This window comes from Pempheris klunzingeri, chromosome 14, assembly GCF_042242105.1.
Source record: "Pempheris klunzingeri isolate RE-2024b chromosome 14, fPemKlu1.hap1, whole genome shotgun sequence".
Classification (NCBI taxonomy): Eukaryota; Metazoa; Chordata; class Actinopteri; order Acropomatiformes; family Pempheridae; genus Pempheris; species Pempheris klunzingeri.
In genome coordinates, this window is record NC_092025.1 from 15,619,697 (window position 1) to 15,639,697 (window position 20,001).

Below are 20,001 nucleotides of genomic sequence, written 5' to 3' on the forward strand. Positions count from 1 at the left end.
TCCCTGGAGAAACTCTGCTAGCAAGGCTAAAAATTCTTCCTCTTTGTTTATCTGTGTGGGGAGACAAGAAGACTTACATCCTCTGTCCTGACACCAGACAAACTGCCTCCTCTGTGTGTGTGTGTGTGTGTGTGTGTGTGTGTGTGTGTGTGTGTGTGTGTGTGTGTGTGTGTGTGTGTGTGTGTGTGTGTGTGTGTGTGTGTGTGTGTGTGTGTGTGTGTGTGTGTGTGTGTGTGTGTGTGTGTGTTGATTGATGCTGATGCACTTGAGAGAGGCTGATCTACTCTTCATAGGATCCCATAAAACTGTGTGGCTGCTGCCCACACACAGAAAGTACACTGAGCTATAATTGTGTGTGTGTTTGTGTGCAGGTTCAGAGGTTTGGCACCCCATGTGTAAAGAAGCAGCTCGGCTGGAGAGAAAACTGAGGGTGAGCGATACTCAAAATACCCACAACCCTCTGCCCTTTCTCTCTATTTCTGCGTCCGTCCTCTCTGTGTTTCTCTTCATCTCTCTGTGTCTAAAATTTCTCATTCTTGGTTTTCGAGCTACATCGTTCTAAAACAAAGCTACCCTCCAGATATTGTTTAAAAAAACACTCCATCTAACACTTTTTATCCTCCCTTTAACAAATAAAATACTTTAGGATACAAAATACAGTGTTTTGGAGACTTTTTCTTATTTTACATTGTCTATCTACACATAACTTATGGCAGTGAGGGGAAATACCTTTTTATCTAGTCTTGTTTTTGGTGAAACTCCTTACAGAGCCTCTTTGGTTTTTGATTTTTAAAAAAGTATTCTATTTGAAATAGTAATAATGGCTGCACATTGCAGCTGCCTGTTACAGTAACATGGAAATGTGAATAACACGCAACATGCCGTTGACCCAACATGTTTATTACAGGCATTGTTTCACTGGTTGTCTTAAAGTATCTCTTCTCACTGTCAACTTTGTAAATGACATTAATGACATGCTGAGGTTGCACTGTAAAAATGTAGAAGTTGAAAAAAACTTAAATTAATATGGCAAGTACCTACAAAGTCTTTTTAAAATGTAATCAACTTTAAAGATAATTGTGAGTTCAGTTCAGAGGCTTTCTACTGTTTTCACCATCTTTCTGCCACCATTTTTTTTTTTAGAGCCGATAACTTCAGCTTAAGCTAAGAACTAGTTATATTGCCAAGAGTTAATGGGCTTGTTTTCAGTTTATTTTTCATTTACTTGAACGACAGTTCAGTTCAGTTCCACATTCAGTCAACACACATCTGTAGTAGAAGTTCTGAAGCGGTTCCACAACTTAAAAATACAAGTTAAATAAACATTTTCACATTTTAATGAATCAAAGCTAAATATTGTAAATTATCAGGACTTGGTCAAATTTGTTGGAGGGAGACTGGCTTAACTTTTAAGTCCTCAACTTGTAAAAATTATTTACATCAAAGAATAAACAGTGATCTGGCATTTTTGCAGTGTGTGACAGTCACACCCCTAAAGGTATGAAGTACCCAAGATTTCTACCTCTGCTCTCGCTCTTATTTCTTAGAGATGTACTTACATGTGGTAAAACTGTCCGCTGTATTTGAGTTAACTTCTCTTTGACCGCTGACTCTTATGTTTCTTCTGTAGCTGAGACGCACCTCTGAGACGGCGTCCATTTCTCCTCCGGGCTCCTCTCCTCTCCTCGGCTCCCCACACCGGCTCATCTGCGTGAGTACCATCGTCACTGTGGTTACGCCAACAAAAGCTATGGCTATGCCCTCAGCTGTCACTGCCACAGCCTTCAATCAAAACATGACTGACAGCGACAGAAGCACAAAGAGCCCCTGAAAGCTCATTCTGTCGACCCTGTCTGTCTCTGAGCAGACTCTTGTGTGTCTGTCTCACCACCCATCTGTCCCCCAGCTACTGGGGCGTCTGCAGCGCCTTAAAGCCTTAGTTACAGTCAGTTTCAGAACATTCAGTTCATTTTTTCTATGACTTTTCTAATGGGAGATTGGTTTTGAACCATATTTAGATTTGTTATTCAACAAGCCTTCAGCAATTGTTATTTTATCTTACTCACCTGACATCTTATTTTTCTGTATGTCTACCAACATGTCTGTCTGTATATAATCACACCTTTCTGTATTATTCCCTTTGTTTCACCTCCCGTCTCTCTGTTTTGGTATGCACACATTTGTCTTTCTGCTTTTGATTTTTCTTCTCTTTCTTTCTGAATTGTTTTAATTTATGGCCATTGTCCCATTTATGACTCTGTTTCCATTTTCCCTCTGTCTCTCCCTCTGTCTCTCCCTCTGTCTCTCTCTCTGTCTCTCTCTCTGTCTCTCTCTCACAGTCTAAGCCTGACGGTGATGTTTTGGACTACAAGCAGCTGGCGGCTCTTCCCAGGGTCAAAGCCATATATGACATCCAGCGGCCTGACATCATTCCTTATCAGGCTGACCATGCACATACACACATTTCAGATGACACTTTGGAGAGATACAGCTGTGGACAGGTACACACACACACACACACACACACACACAGACAGAGTCAATAATAAAGGTAACAAAATGTCAGATAAAAGGAAATCGCCCATAGCTCTTATCTGTGTTAACTTGAGGAAAATGAGGAAGTTGTCTTTTTTGGCACAAGCCATAGCAGTGACATGTTTTTGTTCTCCTTCTCATCCAGTCATTGGGCTCCTTCTCGCCGTACTCTCATGTAAGTATTCCCCCTAACAATTTTACCCTGATGTAGTAGCTTTGATTCACATGTGATGTGGTAAAGCAGGAAACAACACTCTCACAATGCTCCACGTAAGAGAAGGTCTTCATAAAGGTTTTAGAGATTGATAACATCTGCTTTTATGTCTAATCAATCAATCGGTGGAAGCATTTTACAGTACTCTGAAATTTCAGATTTATTGACAGATTGCCACAGAAATCCTCATGTTACCATACAAATGACTTCAGTGAGTTGTGCACAGTGGAGAATATAGATTCAATATTTCAGAAAGAGAAAGCACTGCTGTTGCATCAGTGCTCAGTATTGGCAGAATACCTGAGATGAGGCATTGGAATCAGTATCAGAAGTTGGTTTGACGCATCTCTGTTCTGCAAGAACTTTTCAAAGCTCTGCAGGATGACTTTCATAGAAATGACTTGCTAGTAATGTCTGCCTGGAAGGGAGGAGAAAAATCTAAAAACTGATGGTTATTTAAAGGAATAAACTCCCCATAAAAGCATAACTTCTCCTTATTACACATTTCCATTTTACTGTGGATTAAACAAATGGGGTGTAATGTCCTGACGCGCTGGTAGGCACCAGGACAGATCCGGGCTCTCTGTTTCCTCTTGTCTCCAGTCTAAAAGCTAAGATAAGCTAACTAGCTGCTGGCTCCATCTTCGTATTTAACGTACAGACATGAGAGTGATGTCAATCTTCACGTCTAACTCTTGTGAACGCGCATATTTCCAGAAATGTCAAACTATTCCTTTTAAAGTATGGCTGAATTGTAGTTAAAGGGCTATGACACAGCTGGTTTAAACATTCGCACATCACTGACCAAATCACTGTGTGTGGGTTGTGTGTGTGCAGAAGGAGCTTCTATGGCAGCAACAACAAAGTGTGGAATATTAAACTGAGTGATTAAAATTGAGTTTTGGAAGCACCCTTGTAGTTTAATTACTGCATTGATTAAATGTAAGCACATTACTCTCAGACAGCCTCTGCCTCTCTTTCTCTCTCCAGGATCTGTTGGATGGCGTTGAGCTGAGAACGAGGCGTTCCTCCAGCTCCATCTTCACTGACTCTCCTGCACACAGTCGCCACGGAGGCTCCCCACTGCATTGTTATCTCCCCGGTAATGCGCCCACTCAAGCAAAGACACATGTAACACACACACACACACACACAGAAAATATGAGGTTCCTAATTGGAATGATGTACTAGCTCTTTGAGTGGGTGCAACAAGGTGTCGTGTCCCGTATGGAGCTCCCAGAATTCCTTGCAGCCCTCCTGACACACACACATACACGCTCACATACATGTAATTCATCGGTCTTGTCTGTCTTTCTGTTCGGGGACGTGGGCCATTCTGCTGCTCATGCTGTGCTTTCTCTCACTGTGATTGGCTGCGCTGACTGCAGGCAGTGAGAGTGGCAGGAGTTCACCCTATTACAGTCAGCCAGAGCCCAGGTGTGCCACACCCACTACCACCACCTTCCAACCCCCCAAGCATTTCCATGTGCCAGGTAGGCCGTCATCTGTAACGCTGAGCCCTGACCTGTTTACTAACCCAGATTTCCCCACGTCAGATTGAAACCGGCCCACCCTCCACATATTTACCTATATTGTGACTTGTCGTCATTTTAGACCCTCCTAAGAGTCTGGACTCCAAATCCTAGCCAAGACCCTGATTCACATCATGACACCAGATCCAGGCTAGCTGTTCTCCTTGCAGTCAGACAACTGTACTAAAATGTACAGTGGATCTCCCCTTTTCAATAAACTCCAATGGGGAGTCTCTGTCTAATTTACCTTACTGATCTGGTCTCTTGTGTAACATATGAGCACTTTAATCTAACAACTAATACCACCTCATTTTATTTAAACATTCCATCGACCCTCCATTTTATCACATTAATGCCTCTCTCCTCCCTGAATGTTTCACTCCGTCTTTGTTCCCTTCACTTTGAAAGTCCTTTACTTTCCACTGCAAGCTGTGCATTTGGTTTCCCTCCATCATTCCCTCCTCCCGCCTTCAGTCCATTTCTCACTGCGTGTTCCCTCTCTCCGGTTTTTCCCAGGCTGTTATTCCTTGCCAGCCTTGCTACAGCACTCCCTTCATGCTTTTCAACACGGAGCAAAATGTATTTGGTGGATGCTTTTATCCAAAGTGCCTCACAGTATCAGGAGTGCATTCAAATTTAGCATGGATGGGCCACTGGGAGTCAAATCTCTAACTTTGGCAGGGTTAGTGGCATGCTCTGTGCAGTATTTGGAAGTATTTTTTTTAAACGTTTTTTTGCTTTATTAGTTTATTTATTGCAGATTATAACCCACGCTATTTTTAATTCACTGTAATATGTTGCTGTGGTGTTTTTCCAGCACAGAAAGCAGAATGATTATGCAGTATACTCCACCAAATGAGAGCTGTAAGGTGCCACATGCTCCTTTCACCTCTAAGTTTCTCCCTTTTATCGCCTGTATCTTCTCCTTTGCCTCTACATCCAGCCCTCTTTCCACCCTTCAACTGCTCTCCTCCCTCGCCTTTATTCCTGTGCCATCTGCTGCTCTTTCCTGTAATAAGCCTGTGAATCTGTATTAATCAGCCTCTCTGCACGTCAGTCAGGTTGTCTGGATGCACGGCGCTGTCTCCGCCGTAGCAGTTTATTACCCATGCTGTCAGATTTACGGTTAAGGAGACCATAAATGTGTATAACTAATTTGGTGGGATGGGATGAATAAGGAAATTCAAATTACTCCTCTCTCCTCTCCTCTCCTCTCCTCTCCTCTCCTCTCCCTCGTCTCTTTGCTCATCGCACTTATTCTCTCGATGTTTCTGTTCTCAGCTTCTGAGGATACCAACATCTACAGGAAACCCCCCATCTATAAGAGACAAGGTTGGTCGACTCCTCACAGTGTTGTGCTTTTTATAGCTTTTGTAGGGCTGTCTGCCTGTCAGCCAGTTCGTCGTCGCATACATTGTCACTGTTTTTCTGACTTAATGAATCAGAAAAGATCCGTCTCACATCTGGTGCTTCTAACGACATTCAGTCCTCTTTTCCATCTTCTCTCAAGGAAAGTAGTCAGAGGAAGTGAAAGCTTTTTGTCGACAAGTCTGCAATTTTCGAGGAAAAGGAGCGTCGAATGTGATGATTTGCTGCTTTTCCCTGTTTTGTTCTATTGTAAATGAAATATCTTTGTATTTTGGACTGGTGATTAAACATGCTGAGGTTAACTTTAAAGATCATTGTAGGTAAAGGCGCCTCTTAGCATTGGGACTCAGAGGTCAGATGTAGAAGCTGATTAGTCAGCGGTTATTGAAGGAAGAAGGTTGTCTTATTGATAGTTTGGCTTGTTGCAGTCTTTGGACCGTTTGAACTAAACTCTGTTGGATTGCATATGATTAAATCATTTTTGTTGTTTTAGCAAAGGAAGGTTTTTGAGTTCAGCAAAACGCATTTCAGCTGTTTAAAGGGCAGTGGTAGAGTACTAATACCTCACACATACTGTCCTGCAAATGAAATGAAAAAGGAAAAAGTATTTCTCATCAGGAAAATGTACAAAAGTAAAATTACTCAATGCAATTCAATGATATCCTATAGATGTATCATTATATTTCATTAGTCATATTTTTAGTTCAAGTTTAAGCAGGAAGTTTTTTGACTGTTTTGCTTTGGGCTGCAACTAATGATTATTTTCATTATGGATTCATCTGCTGGGTATCGTGTTGATTAATCTATTTATTATTTGGTTTGTAAAGTGGGAAAAAATAGAAGTAAGAAATGGCCATCACAATTAAGTGGCACCTTCAAAACCACAAATTCTGTAATTTAAGACAAGAAAAGATGGTAACTTGTCACATTTGAGAAGCAGAAACCATGAAATGTTTGGCAATTTTGTGTGAAAAATGGCAAATGGAATCAAACTACTAATACATTATTAAAACAGGTGCTTAATATTAAATTATATTTCGATAAATGACTGTTCAACTGATTGATTACTCAACTCTTTTTAAAAAAAATGTTTATACAGTGTCATATTTTTCTTTTCATCATGTAATTTACCCGTAGAACTTGATTTGTGAAGTAACTAGTGACTTAAGCTGTCAGATAAATATAAAGTACAATATGAACTGTACAATATTTCTCATTGATGCTTAGTGGAGTAGAAGTTTAATGTGCCATGACAAGGGCGTACTAAACTTCTACTAAACTTGTAGAGTTAGAACAATAAGTAAGTGTTAAGCTGTTCATCTGACACTGAATGGATTTGTGAGTTATCCTCCAATTTTAACGTGGCTGCATATTGGAAATGTGAGTAGAAACACCTCAAAACTGAATACAAACTAAAGTGGCAGCCAAGTGGCCCAAACAAACAAATTTCCCTTCTGCTGGATCAGCATCAGCCCATACTGACCTCATTAATACTGACATCATTAAGGGGGTTCAGGCGACTGATCCACATTAGTGTCTTTTTCAGCGTCACTGTAAAATTCAGTATTTTCCTGCTACAGTATCAGTTATAGTCAGTCAGTCGCCTGCTCAGTTTCTAGCGCCACAGGAATCCCTGACCTAGTTTTACCTTTTATACAAATAAAAGCAATGAAACAAGAGTACTGCCTCGTTCCTAGTGAGTGACTTCCCTGGGGAATAATAAAGTTACTGTAAGCTGACTTGTCTACATTAAAGTAAATAGAGATGTGGACTAGGTGCAACGTTTGATAGTTGTAGCCACATCAGAGACGAGGTTACAGATTCAATTGGTAATTCAAGAGGTGAAGTAAAACTAAGTGAAGCAGTGCCAGATACTCTGAGTGCGTAGGTGATCCATCAGGGTTCAGATGGCAGGTCCGACAGAGTTACAGTTCCTCAGAAACACCTCTGGATGATTTACGCTGAGCTACAAAGTGCTGACAAACCTCTCTCTCCTCAGTCTGAGCAGGCAATCTCTGATCCGGGCTCAGTAGAAGAATTTGAATTTACAGCATGAATCGTTTATAGAGCAGTTTTCATATTACGGCAACGAACCATAATCAGGTATATAAATTGTGTATTTAGTACCATTTATGTATGTTATATTCATACCTGGCTGCACATCACTTTTTAGAGCAGCTGAAGGAGGTGGTGTTTGGTTATATTGCCAGACAGGGAGAGTTTGAGAATAGCAGATAGCAGCGCACAAATGACTACAGATGTATTTTCTATATTTTAATAGCTCCACATGCATGTAAGATGTGATGCAGGCCAAAAATCCATCTGTGTGTTATCTGTTTTATGTTTTTTCTTTTGGTGCCCTTCGACGCTTTTGTCTTAAATGTAAAAATGCATATAAACTGCCCACTTTTTGTGTCCGCTGACGTCCAAAAAGACCAAAAGTCACATTCATTCGTCCACTGCATCTGTCGAAATGTGGCCTTTGTTATATGTCACCGACTCGCTCTTTTCACACTGTCTAATAAAAGATGAAACCCCTTCAACAAGATGTTACATTCTTTGATCCTCACAAGGAAACTGCACGCCCATGCTTGCTACTGTGATATTTCAGCTTCATACGCAAGCACAACATTAGGTTTATGTTTTGATGTGTTGCACATTTCAGCATCACTAACCACCTTTGTCCCTCATCAGTGTTTTTGTGCTGCACCCTTGACAACTTTGCTTCACATACATCACATTTCCTCTGACCTGCTTTCCGTTCTCTGTTCCCCTGTATGTTTTTGATGCGTCTCCTCTCCCGTCCCCCCCTCCTCCTCCTCCTCCTCCTCCTACCCCCCCGCTGTGCCCTCCCCTCTCTGTAAGTAAATGCACTACTTTATCCACCTTGTTTCTCCTGCACGCACACAAAAAAGACACGAAACCTCTCAAGCTCACATCAGTCCAACAGTGAAGCATTTTAGAAACCAACAACAACAAACAAACCGAGTCATGTTGTTAAAGCAGAATGTCTTTTAGCTTTCTTTCATTCTTCCCCTATTTTGCCTCCCCTGCTCTCATTATTTCAAGCATGTAAATCAGCCTAAACACAACGCAAAAGATTTTGATTTGTCTAATTTTTCTCTGTCTTTGTTGATCATCTTTCCATCAGACGTATCTGCCTCTCCAACAGCCAGTAAGAGTAAGACCAATGAGAACCTCGTCAATTCCAGTCGCCTTTCCACCTCCAACTGTAACAGCATTTATCACCCAGACTCCAACTACTACCCGTACACTGGCTCTCCCAAAGGTGCAGCTCCCTCTCTTCCTGCAACACAAACCTGTATTTGCACCAAATGCAACAGGCGTACACCTTTTTACTTCCTCTCTTTGAATCTTTACCTCCTCCGTCTCTCTTTCCAGTCTCCAGAGTGCGGAGGTTTTCATCTGGAGGGGAGGAGGATGGATGGAATCACAATATAAACAGGGTAAGAAAGACAGACGCTCTCCTGCTTTCCCTTTTTACATTTTAAGTGTGAGTGTTAATATTTAATGAGCTACTTAATTAAATGCTTCTTCCCAACCTCACCCACCGGACATGATACAAAGTGATGCACCTGTCTCCTTCTTTCACTTCATATTCATTCCTCTATCTGTCCAAACAACAACCATCGCCTTTCCCCATCTCGTCCTGCCTTAATCCATCACCATCTATCAACACGTCTCTCTCAACCAACTCTGACTGATCCATCTGCCCTTTTGTCCATCTTCTCCTGGTGTCGTTTTAACCCATTCTTCTGTTCCTCCCCTCTGCTCGTCTCTCCTTCTCCCTCCCTGTCCCTTACCACAGGGAATTGGCAGGATGATCCTGAAGGAGGAGATGAAGGCGCGGTCAGGTTGTCACGACAATGACCAGTGGGGGAGCAGACGCAGTTCCCGCTGTGGCAGCAAGGAGGCGCTGAACCATTTGGGATTCAGCTCCCTCAATGGCTGTAAGTTTGTGACCGTGAGTGTGTGTGTGTGTATGTGTGTGTGTGTGTGTTTGCATGTATCACGCCTTAAATCTGTCAATGAGGGCTGATTTTTGCAGATTTGCTAGATTACAACTCGAAAACCAACTTGAAAAGATCAGTCATGCTGGCTTTATGTTATCATAGTCTGATGCTGGAAGTGCAGACTCAAGTCTTCGCTGTCATGTGCCATCAAGCGGGAAGCTCAGATAATGACAACCTCCCACAATCTTTACTAATGTACTGAAGTCAATTGAAGGTTAATTGATTGAAAAGCAGAAACCAGCATGAAGAACCATGGTAGACTCTGCTTTGTGAAGGGGTTGACAATAATATAGTTAAATTTTTGTAATGCTGCGATGGTGAAGATTAGAGGATGGTCACCTTTAAAGGAGGAGGATGTCTCGTTGTGATGCTGACCAAGTCGTATTTGGGGGGTGGGGAGTTCCCCACTTCTGTATTAAGTCTCCAATTGATCCCATTTCTCATTGCATTCAGCACATGTGAGGGCGAGACAAAGATGGAGAGACTCAGAGGGTGAGAGAGAGTGTTTAGGTGCAGGTCAAATGGGAATGAAGGAGAGGGTGTTATAACAGGAGAGACAGAGAGGGAGCAACCGAGATAGAGAGTGAATTAAATTTAAAAGAGAACGAAAGAGAGGGAGTGAGAAGCTAAAGCAATTTGGAGCTGTTCCGAGAAGATGTATAACATGAAGCCACAAGGTAAAGCAGGGTCAGAGAGCGGTGGAGAGAGAGGGAAATGAGCTGTGTGCACAGGGAGGCCAGGCAGAGAGAGGTGTGGATAATGTGGCTGTTCAGTGCTGCGTAATCACGGTGGGTTTATACTATCTGCTGTTATCACACAGGTTAGAAAATACTGAGGGGAGCGTGCTCATCGATTCTTCAGAAGAGGCTGATAACTAAATGGGATGTCCACCGTTTGATATAACTGATACAAATTCATATTAAATTATTGGCCTAATTTATTGATTGCAGTCCATCTAATAATGACTCTAGGCTGAACTATGGGATGGATTACCGTGAAATCTTCAGACTTGGCTCAAAGCAGCATAGCTAACACAGCTGTAGACTCTTGGACTTGTTACGTCATCAATTATGATCACACTGGGCACATGTGGTCTTCATCAATATGGGGTGTCAGTTCAGGACAGGGAGACTGGACCATAGTTTGTATAAAAGAAGTGGGCGTAGCCACCGTGATCCATTGGTTTGGTTTGAAGCCTCAAGTAGGTTTCATATGCATCGCCGTCTTGGTTTTTTGGAACCAGAAGTGACATTTTTTTAGTCCCAGCATAGTTGCACCCCTAAAGCTTAACCTGCTTTATCGTCTATTTTACTCTAAATGGGACCATAATCTACTAAATGAACATTGTGCTGTGTTGAAGAAGACTTGAAACTACCGACTGAGACCACAAACTCATTAGAACAATATTTACTGAGGTAATAAATCAAGTGAGGAGTAGGGTCGTTTTCTCATTCACTTCCATACATCCGGAAGTCTACAACCAACATAATCGCCTTCTGCTGGCCATTTGAAAGGATGCAGATTTAAGGCTCTTCTGCATCGGCTTCACTTTACAGACCTAGAAGCTACGTCCACTTCTTTTATACAGTCTATGGACTGGACATGGAATCATAAAACAGCTGGAGGGTTTTAAGGCATGAGGTACATAGGCACGATTGCTTACAGTCTTTCAATCTTATCCATCTGTCTGCCATTATGAAGGGCTGTAAATGTGGGAGTGCACGTATGGTCTGAAATGGGAGAGTAATCCTCATTATTAGTGTACTGAACAAGAAATACACAGGAGATACAAACCAAGTTAATGGTAAGGGAATATGCAAAAAAAAAAAAAAAAGATGAAGCAACTAACTCTCAGTACTCTTTGGTGAAATTTCACACAAAGTGAATACATCTCTCATCAGAAATACTGGGTGTGGAACAAAAAGAGAGCTGACAATCTCCATGTGGCTTGATCATAAACACTGTAGTCATAGCTGATGTTAGCATATGTAACCACCAAGTAACAAAACAGGCAGCAAGGGACTAACTGAACACAAGCTAGCATCAACATAACCACATAACCGTTAACTGAACAGCCCCTTTAGTTTATGCTCATTACCTGTAAGCTTTACCACAGTAAGTTTATCCCACGGTGACGGACGAGAGCGACTGTCTGACCAGGAGACAGATAACTGAATCCTGTCTGGGCTGATGTTGCTGTAGTGATTAATTGGCTTGTTAATGTGCACACTGCCAGAGCCTTTCCTAGAATGACAATAAACTAAAATATGATGAAATATAAAAGATCTATTCCCTGTCTTATATTTCGTATTCCAGCACACGTTTGAGAAAAATAACCAAGCATAGATCGTTAATATTACATAGTGCAATGCGTGGATGCGTTAAGCATGCATTTTTAACACCAGTGTCATAATGCTGTATGGCTGTGCCCACGCTGCTTTATATTTTATATGATGTGTAGGTCATGATGACGATTTCTCTGCATTTTGATGCTGTCAGCGGCCGATCTTCACACAGCTGATGTTTTATAGATGCATCGCCACAGCCGCCGTTTTTTTTTTTTAATTTTATTTCTCTGCCAGTGAAAACTAGCTCTCAGTTTACTGTTTGTCCTCAAACTTAACTATGCGACAGGTTCATCAGCCTCACTTAACACAGACCCACATACTGTACATGTTGACATGATGACACACAAAAACTCCTCTTCCTCGTCATCACCACTCGGTTTCTGCAAATGTAAAATAGATTTATAGCCTTCAGTATAACAGTAGAGTAACCACACCTCCACAAGAAGGCATTGTTTTAGTTTTAAGCTTTCAGTTTTCATCAGGGCTAACAGGCATTGAGTTCTGTCTATTTTATGCATTACAGTCATGACATTTGAAGTGATAAACAACAAAACTTATAAATAAATTCAGGATCTTTAGTGGATTGAAGTGTGACGTCTCATACAGTCCCATATTGTTATGAACTTGACCTCTTTGATTTGATTCTAGAGATCCTTTTAGAAATCTAGAGATTTGTTCTCCAAATCTCCAAAATCATGCTTTGCTGGAGGGTTTTCCCAGACAATTTTAAGGAATCAATTCCATGCCGTATTATTTTAATAGATAAAGTAAATAAGTTCTTGAGTTGGAATTGATTGTAGGACTGCAAAGTCTCGAGCTGAAGTCACAAGACTTCTGATGCAAGAGATTTCCAAGTTGTAAAGCCAGTTAAATGTGTTTTTTTTTTCTTTCTGTCTGCATCCATCTCTCTCCGCCCTCTCCCCCCTTTGCTGCTTCTCTCTCTCTGTCCTCAGCTCCCAGGTCCGTCTACAGTGCAGACAGCGGTGAGTGGTTCATCAGTCCATCAGTGGGTTTTGATCTCTGAGGTCATCTCAAGGGGATGGAGACACAATGTGCCGTCTTCCGTCTGATCCCCTTCATCCTGTCGGTTCTGCTGTGACAGCGGCAGAGCTTTAAGTCTACTCACACACACTCACACACACTCACACACACCTCTTTTCTTTTGGGTTACAGGTGGGAAGATGAATGGCTCTGTAGCTTAGGCCTATATTTATCAGCTTTTCCTTAGCCACAGGATCTGTGGCCTGAACCCCTCAGCCATCTGTCTCACAGCCTGCAGTTACACACTACACTTCTGTCTGTAAGAGTAGATGTGATTTATGAGATCACATTAGCCCCACTTGTCCTCACAATGCCCAGCTGCATTTTGTAAAAAAAAACTTGTCTTTTATTGCTCGTGCTCTTTTATTTTAGCACAATATCACCCCCAACTTGACCTCCAAATTTGTTTTTGTGCATCATAAAATTGCATTCTTAATTCTGTAAATTGCTCCTTGAACTTTGAGTATTAAAGGGCAGCAGTGATTATAGGCCAGCACTTTAAAGAAGGATGCTGAGGTCAGTAGGTTTGTGCCTGTTTGGGATCAGAGCACACTTTTACGAAAACAGCGATATTTCTGAGGCACCTGCTGTGAGACTGTATCTCATTTGTTGTTCAGACTGAGAAAGTTGTAGTTGCCAAACCCATTATAGCTCACACACGCCTTTCCACTACTCTACTGCATCACCGTGTTTCTTTCCGGTTCGTTGACATCGCCGTGTAATTAAATTCCCAGCGACATCAGAGTGAACGAGAGAGAGAGAGAGAGAGAGTGAGAGAGTGAGGACTAAAAGAGAAGAGGAGATGGACAGGAAAGCAGTCAAGGGATGATGAGGAGGCAAGTGAAAGTATGAGTGACAAAGACAGAGAGGAAGTACTGGAGAGGATGAGCGTGACTCCACTGCCCCCTGCTGCCTCAGCTGCAGCAGTGCACGCCTGCCTGCCAAAGGATGCTTGGTTACTTGTAACCCAGTGGTTACAAAAGGGATGTAACCATGCAGGAGGAGCAGCTATAAAAGGGCAGATTTATTATGTTCAGAGTAGAATATAAAATGGAGAGGGGAATACCACATTTTTCCAACACATTTGCTTGTGACTGTGTCCTGTTTCTGCAGGTTCATGCAGTTTGTATTTGTGTTTTACTTATTTGCATTTAGGATGTAAATGTGATAACCAAAGGTTGAAACAACACATCTTAAATGCTGAAGTGGAGGTTAAAAGTCATCCCAGGCTACAGGTGAGGTGTTTGCTGAGATTGTCATTCTCCCACAGTCAATCCGTGTGTGTGATCAGAGCCACACTTCCTCATCGCGGTGGCGTTCGGCAGGCGGATGTAGGGCTGAGGTTTAAAAAGCTGTTACAGTTATGTGACGAGAGAGCTGCTGTTGTGAGTTTTTGTACCAAATGGTTTGCTCAGTGTGATATTCTCTGAAGCTGGATGCTAAAAACCGTTGATGATTAAACAACTGTCCGAAAGACGCTGGTGAATCTGACACATCATTCAGATGATGGTGGTCAGAGGTGGGAAAAAACTAAGTACATTTACTCAAAAACTGTACTTTAGTACGATTTTGAAATATTTGAGTGTTTGTGTTTTAGGCTACTTTTTACTTCTTCACTGTGTTTCAAATGGAAATATTGTCCTATGTGACAGATATAGTTATTAGTTACTTTACAGATTAAGATTTTGATTTAATCTGGAGAGGCCTGACCAGTAGATTGAGAAGCACTGGGTTAAATTACAGTAAATCTACTTTCGATACTATAAGTGCATTTTGTTGAAAATACTTCTGTACTTTTACTCAGGTAGGATTTTGAATGAAGGGCTGTAATGAAGTGTTTTTACGTGGAGCTTTTAGTTACATGAGGGATCTGTGTGCTGCTGGTAGCACTGAGCTTTGTATCCTAATCACAGACGGAATGAGTTTATATTATTTTTCATAATTTGCATGTGTGTTTATGGTTTATGTGTTAATACTTGTTCTTCCAGACTCATACACCGCCAAATCGGCCTCATTACCAGGCTACGGCAGAAATGCTCTTAACAGGGTAAGCCATCGGGATTACTGCTGCTGTGTCTTTGCGTGTGTGTATGTGTGTGTGTGTGTGTGTGTGTGTGTGTTATAGAGAGAGAATAAGACAGGCATGGCTAATCACTAAACTGTAAGCTATGACAAAGTCCTTCATTTGCCACTGAGCCTTTAGAAGCTCATTTGTAACAGTTTACTTCCTGAGGTCAACACAGACAGCAACTAACAAATGACAAGCTATTGTTATTCTATCAGTCAGTTTAATAAATTATCAGATAGACTCCGTCAGATACAATATTTTCAGATTTCTGTCTACTTTCTCTGGGGTTTTTCCTCCATTATATTGGTGAAACGCATCTTCTTCTCAGTCCATGTTGCTAAACAACTCTTGTGTTCTGGCAGCCTGGCAGCGCGGGAGCAGATTATTACCAGTATGACGGCAGTAATGCAGTTAATTGGCAGATCAGAGGTAAGCCACAAACCTGCTTATCCTCCAGTTCTTCTAGCTTTCTCCTGATTTACCTCCCATCCTGATGTATGTTATTCAGAGTGTATGTAAAAATGGAAACTGATATTGTATCTTTCTTCTCTTTTTCTTTCAGAATATAAGGTAGGATGCTCTTGAGCTGGTGAACTGTTACTGAGCCAAGAATGAAAGGTCTGGATCAGTGGATGAGAGATAAGGATGATGTGTTGTCTGTTCAAAGTTCACATTGAGTTGTGAATCCATCTCACTCAGTAACACCCACCTGACTCAGGGAAATTTTGTGAGGCTGACCGACTCATTTTTATTGACGGCAAAGAAAAAAACAAACCCAAACAAATGCTAATGTTACACAGGGCTTGTGTGATGGGTGGGAAATGCATCAGCATCATCTTTCCATGACGAGACTAATCCTACTTGTGATGAAAATTAATATGTTGATATTTACAGTCCTCTGGGGGAAAAAAAAAGAGAGTTCAGCAATAGTTGCACTACATCACTCATATGTCTCATTGTTCCTTCTTCTCCAACATTTTTAACATCACATGTGGCCATCATTAAGGAATAATGTGCTATTTTATATTTTTATATGGCTTCTAAACATTTTTTGTGAAGTTCTGCAACTCTGTGCTTGAAGAATAACTTGAGAGGGTTGAAAGGCTTTAGCACGATTTGAGCAGAAAGTAGTGAAAAGAATTCACAGGGTCAAGAGACATTAAACATTAAACAGATTTCGTCCTTCGTTGTGATTGGAGCAATTCTCAAATCCACCAAATCAAATCCCTGCAACTTTATCCCTTCAATTTAGAAACTCTGAAAAAATAAACAATGATTTTTCCAAGGTCTTCCTCTTTTTTATTAAGAATGAAGGGAAACCAACCATATAAATACAATAATCAGATTTTCCTAATTCTCTTCCTCTGTGGAATACTTTAATTTGAGGGAGCAGTGAAACAGAGAGTCTTAATTAGGTTTTCTAATTTATTTTAGCCTTTGTCATTGTTGTCACTGCTGCCTTTGACCACTAGAGGGTGACAGAGGTAAAGCTTGTAGGAATGGTAGTTGTAAATGTTAATGTTAATGTTAAAACAACATCTCTGGGTTTATTAGTAATACTTTCTGTGTGTGTGTGTGTGTTAGATCTACCCTTATGAAGCCCTAATAGTGTCAGTCAGAGGCCAACAGCGTCTCCCAAGTGATGTGGACCGAGCCAGACTGGAGGTAAACTGCTACAGGACCTAACCCTTTTACAAAATCTACCTGTCCTATAGAGCACAACAAGACAGACCACTAGAGTATAATGAAAACAGACAGGAAAGAACAAGACAAAAAGCCTAATGCCCAGCTCTGTGGCTCTTTTTTACTATTCAAACAGTCTTACCAGTAGGGAAAGATACTTTGCTCTGGACATTTTGACAGAATGATGGACCCACTGCTACGACAACAACATAAAACAATTAAAAATTAAAACAATTTGGGAGTCTAGTGTGTCTACAAAGAACATCCTTCTGTCGACCAACTTTCAAAACAGTCCGCCCTGTTGACGTGTCTTAATAGGGTGAAACTATGCCGGCAGCCTTGCACAGCGGTGCTAAAATTTGACAATTAGTATTAAGCACATTAGTTTAGCAGGTATTTGGTTATAAAAAAGTTAAGAAATCAAAGTAGTTATTTCACTTCATCCTGAGGGGGACATGAAGTATTTCACTAAAAAGCACACATGCCAGCCTCATGGCGGCGCTAGAGGAAAAGTCAGGGATCCCCAAAGTCATTAAGCTTCATCCTCTGAGGACCATGAACGTCAAAATTTCACGAGAATGTGTTCAACAGTTGCTTTTTATATGTCTGGACCAAAGTGGTGGCTACTACAGGCCGACACTTCTATCCACAGAACCAGGCAATTAGCACTCAGGCTAAAAATGACACTATATTGATTAAATGTCAGAGACAGACTGGTATTCTGTGGATTCTTACATGAGGTTATTTGAAGCAGACACTCATCATCGACCCGCCTTCTCTAAATCCAACCCCTCTCTCCTCCCAGCGCCACCTCTCACCAGAGGAGTTCTTCAGAGTCTTTGGCATGTCCATGTCTGCGTTTGATCATCTTGCTCAGTGGAAGAAGAACGAACTGAAGAAACAGGTCCGACTCTTCTGAGGAAGTAGAGTCGCCTGAAGTGTCTAACCCAGTGAAGGTCCACCGCCAACAGCGTTCTCTGAAATGTAGCCCTGAGAAATCACAGTGAAAGAGGAACTGACTGAAATGAAAGTCTCTCCTCCTTTGGCAAGAGCAGAACTGATGATGTCTTGATCCTGGCGTGCTTTTAACTGATGTGTACTTGGACTTCCTAAGCAATACATATGAAGTCGGTCAACCAAAAGGGAGGAAAGCTGGAATGAGAGGAAGGCGAACTGGAAGGAGAGCGCAAAGGCTTTGAGCTGACAGCAGAGGAGCAGCACAGGGGCTGAAACAGACAGGAAGTTAATGGGTGGAGGGAGGAGTTGGCTGTTTCCCCGTCTGCTACCAGCAGATGTCAGCGTGTTAACGGGAGCAGCAGGGTGGCAGCCTGATACATGACCCCGAAAACTGTGACCTGAAGCACCATACTGAGGGTCTGCCACCCTGAGACAGACCTGCTTTCAGCAGGCTGCCTGGAAGATGCACTGCAGAAAGGATCCGGCTTTAATCACACAGACACTAGAAAACAGCGTGATTCTCCACATTAGGGTTACAGAACATGATACACACATAGTGTTTTTATAACATGCTAATACTGAAAACCAAGCTTTTTTTTTAATACTGGCATGTGTTTGATTTTGATGTCAGTTTTTCTGAAGCCATATCGGTTCTTCTCTAAAGACCTGAGCAGGCTGTACAGTTCACTGAAGTGGTTTTTTGCAACATGATGTGATTGTTAGGTTTGATGTGAATGAACTGTGTCATGGCTCCGAGCTCAGAGATGTAAGTTAGGTCTAGAAATCAGGTTTTAGTTCTGCACACACCGTAGAAGAAGACATCTGTGTTTCATTCGTTTTATTCAAAGAAAACAGAGTTTTTCGTTAAGTCATACTTAAGCTGCTGACTTACGCTTAAAACGGGCTGAGTCATGTCTCAGCCGTTTGCAATGACAGCGAGTGACTAATACAGGATTTGTCATCTCTGAATAAAGCGGAAAAAACTATTCTGAAGTGAAGGAAGGATGTAGGACGAGGGGAAGGAAGGAAGGATGGAGAAAAGGAGGAGGCAACAAAGGCAGGAATGTGTGACAAACAGAGAAAGATGCAAAAGGAAAAGACGTACTGACAGAGAAGGTTTAATCAAGAGCTGATGCAAAAAAGGAAAGTGTTAACGGGTTCAGAAAGGATTTGTGTTTGAGATGAAGGAGGTGTGAGAGAAACTGAGCTGAACTGGATTTAATAGGAACAGGATGTGTTGGATAGGTGTTGTAATTAAATATAAAAGATGGATTAATTACTGCTGGAACTGAAACCTGTTTGCAGCGTTTGATTTCTTGGAGTAACAGTTATAGTTTGCAAAGCCACGTCTGTCACTACATCTCTGAATAAATGATCCAAGCATCACTCTTTTGTTATTTGTTGTCTTCAGTATTTTTGTTCCTCACCAACCTTGAGCGTCCATGATGACAGTCGGGATGATGAACAGGCGTCTTTGTTTCGGGCTTCTAGTTTTTGGGTCAGCGGGTCAGCAGACTCAAGTGGTTCCTCTAAGAATGTTTGCTGTAATTTAATTCTGGGTTATAATGTCATTTGCGGTGGCTCCTCAGAAATCGATTGACTGATGATAACTTTTACCTTTACTTCCCCCCGTGTTCGGCACAGACCAACAGTACTGTGGCTCAGGGAGTTTACAGAGCTGCATTGTAATCATGGACAATGAAGGAGTCTGGGGAATTTCTGAAGAAGTCTGGGGAATATCAAGGACTTCATGGCTCACTGCCGCAGAACAGACCATCAGATGAATCCCCATTATTACTGTACATGGTTACACCTTCTGGTCGGTGTTTCCCGACCTTTGTGATCCCTTAAAACAATCAGTCATCAGGGGTCTAATCATGACCCCTGATCATTGATTATGACCTGTTGAACCAAAAATTGATCTCACTCCTCGACCTTAGAAGTGCAGTTATTCAGTAAATTCAGTAAAAGTCTGAAGAATTTTCTGGATTCTGGTTCCTTTTTAATCACCTCTAGACCACTTGTGGAGATCCCCAGGTGAAAATCACTGCCATTTACTGACCGCAGTCTGGTAGACCATAATATGGGTAGGCAATTATCAGTGGTGGAGGTGGTGGTGCTCAGATCCGTTACTTAAAAGGAGCATCACCTCACTGTAAAAACACTACACATTATTATTGGCCTGGAGTGAAAGCAATAAGGCCTGACTTCAAACTGTGAT

The 20,001-nt window shown here is 41.7% G+C and overlaps 1 protein-coding gene across 1 annotated transcript in view; it reads left to right on the top strand.

Annotated features, from left to right (window-relative positions):
* Positions 1-17,779, top strand: part of LOC139212940 (actin-binding LIM protein 3-like) — a 41,601-nt gene extending 23,822 nt beyond the window's left edge. The window contains exons 8-23 of the mRNA XM_070843517.1: positions 372-430; positions 1,631-1,711; positions 2,340-2,501; positions 2,681-2,710; positions 3,740-3,851; positions 4,138-4,242; positions 5,563-5,613; positions 8,822-8,938; positions 9,052-9,116; positions 9,479-9,620; positions 12,985-13,011; positions 15,061-15,119; positions 15,503-15,569; positions 15,703-15,710; positions 16,725-16,805; positions 17,629-17,779. Coding sequence (XP_070699618.1) covers positions 372-430; positions 1,631-1,711; positions 2,340-2,501; positions 2,681-2,710; positions 3,740-3,851; positions 4,138-4,242; positions 5,563-5,613; positions 8,822-8,938; positions 9,052-9,116; positions 9,479-9,620; positions 12,985-13,011; positions 15,061-15,119; positions 15,503-15,569; positions 15,703-15,710; positions 16,725-16,805; positions 17,629-17,742 — 1,280 coding nt within the window. The 3' untranslated portion in view covers positions 17,743-17,779. The remainder of the gene's footprint in view (positions 1-371; positions 431-1,630; positions 1,712-2,339; positions 2,502-2,680; positions 2,711-3,739; positions 3,852-4,137; positions 4,243-5,562; positions 5,614-8,821; positions 8,939-9,051; positions 9,117-9,478; positions 9,621-12,984; positions 13,012-15,060; positions 15,120-15,502; positions 15,570-15,702; positions 15,711-16,724; positions 16,806-17,628) is intronic.
* Positions 17,780-20,001: the final 2,222 nt, after the last annotated feature.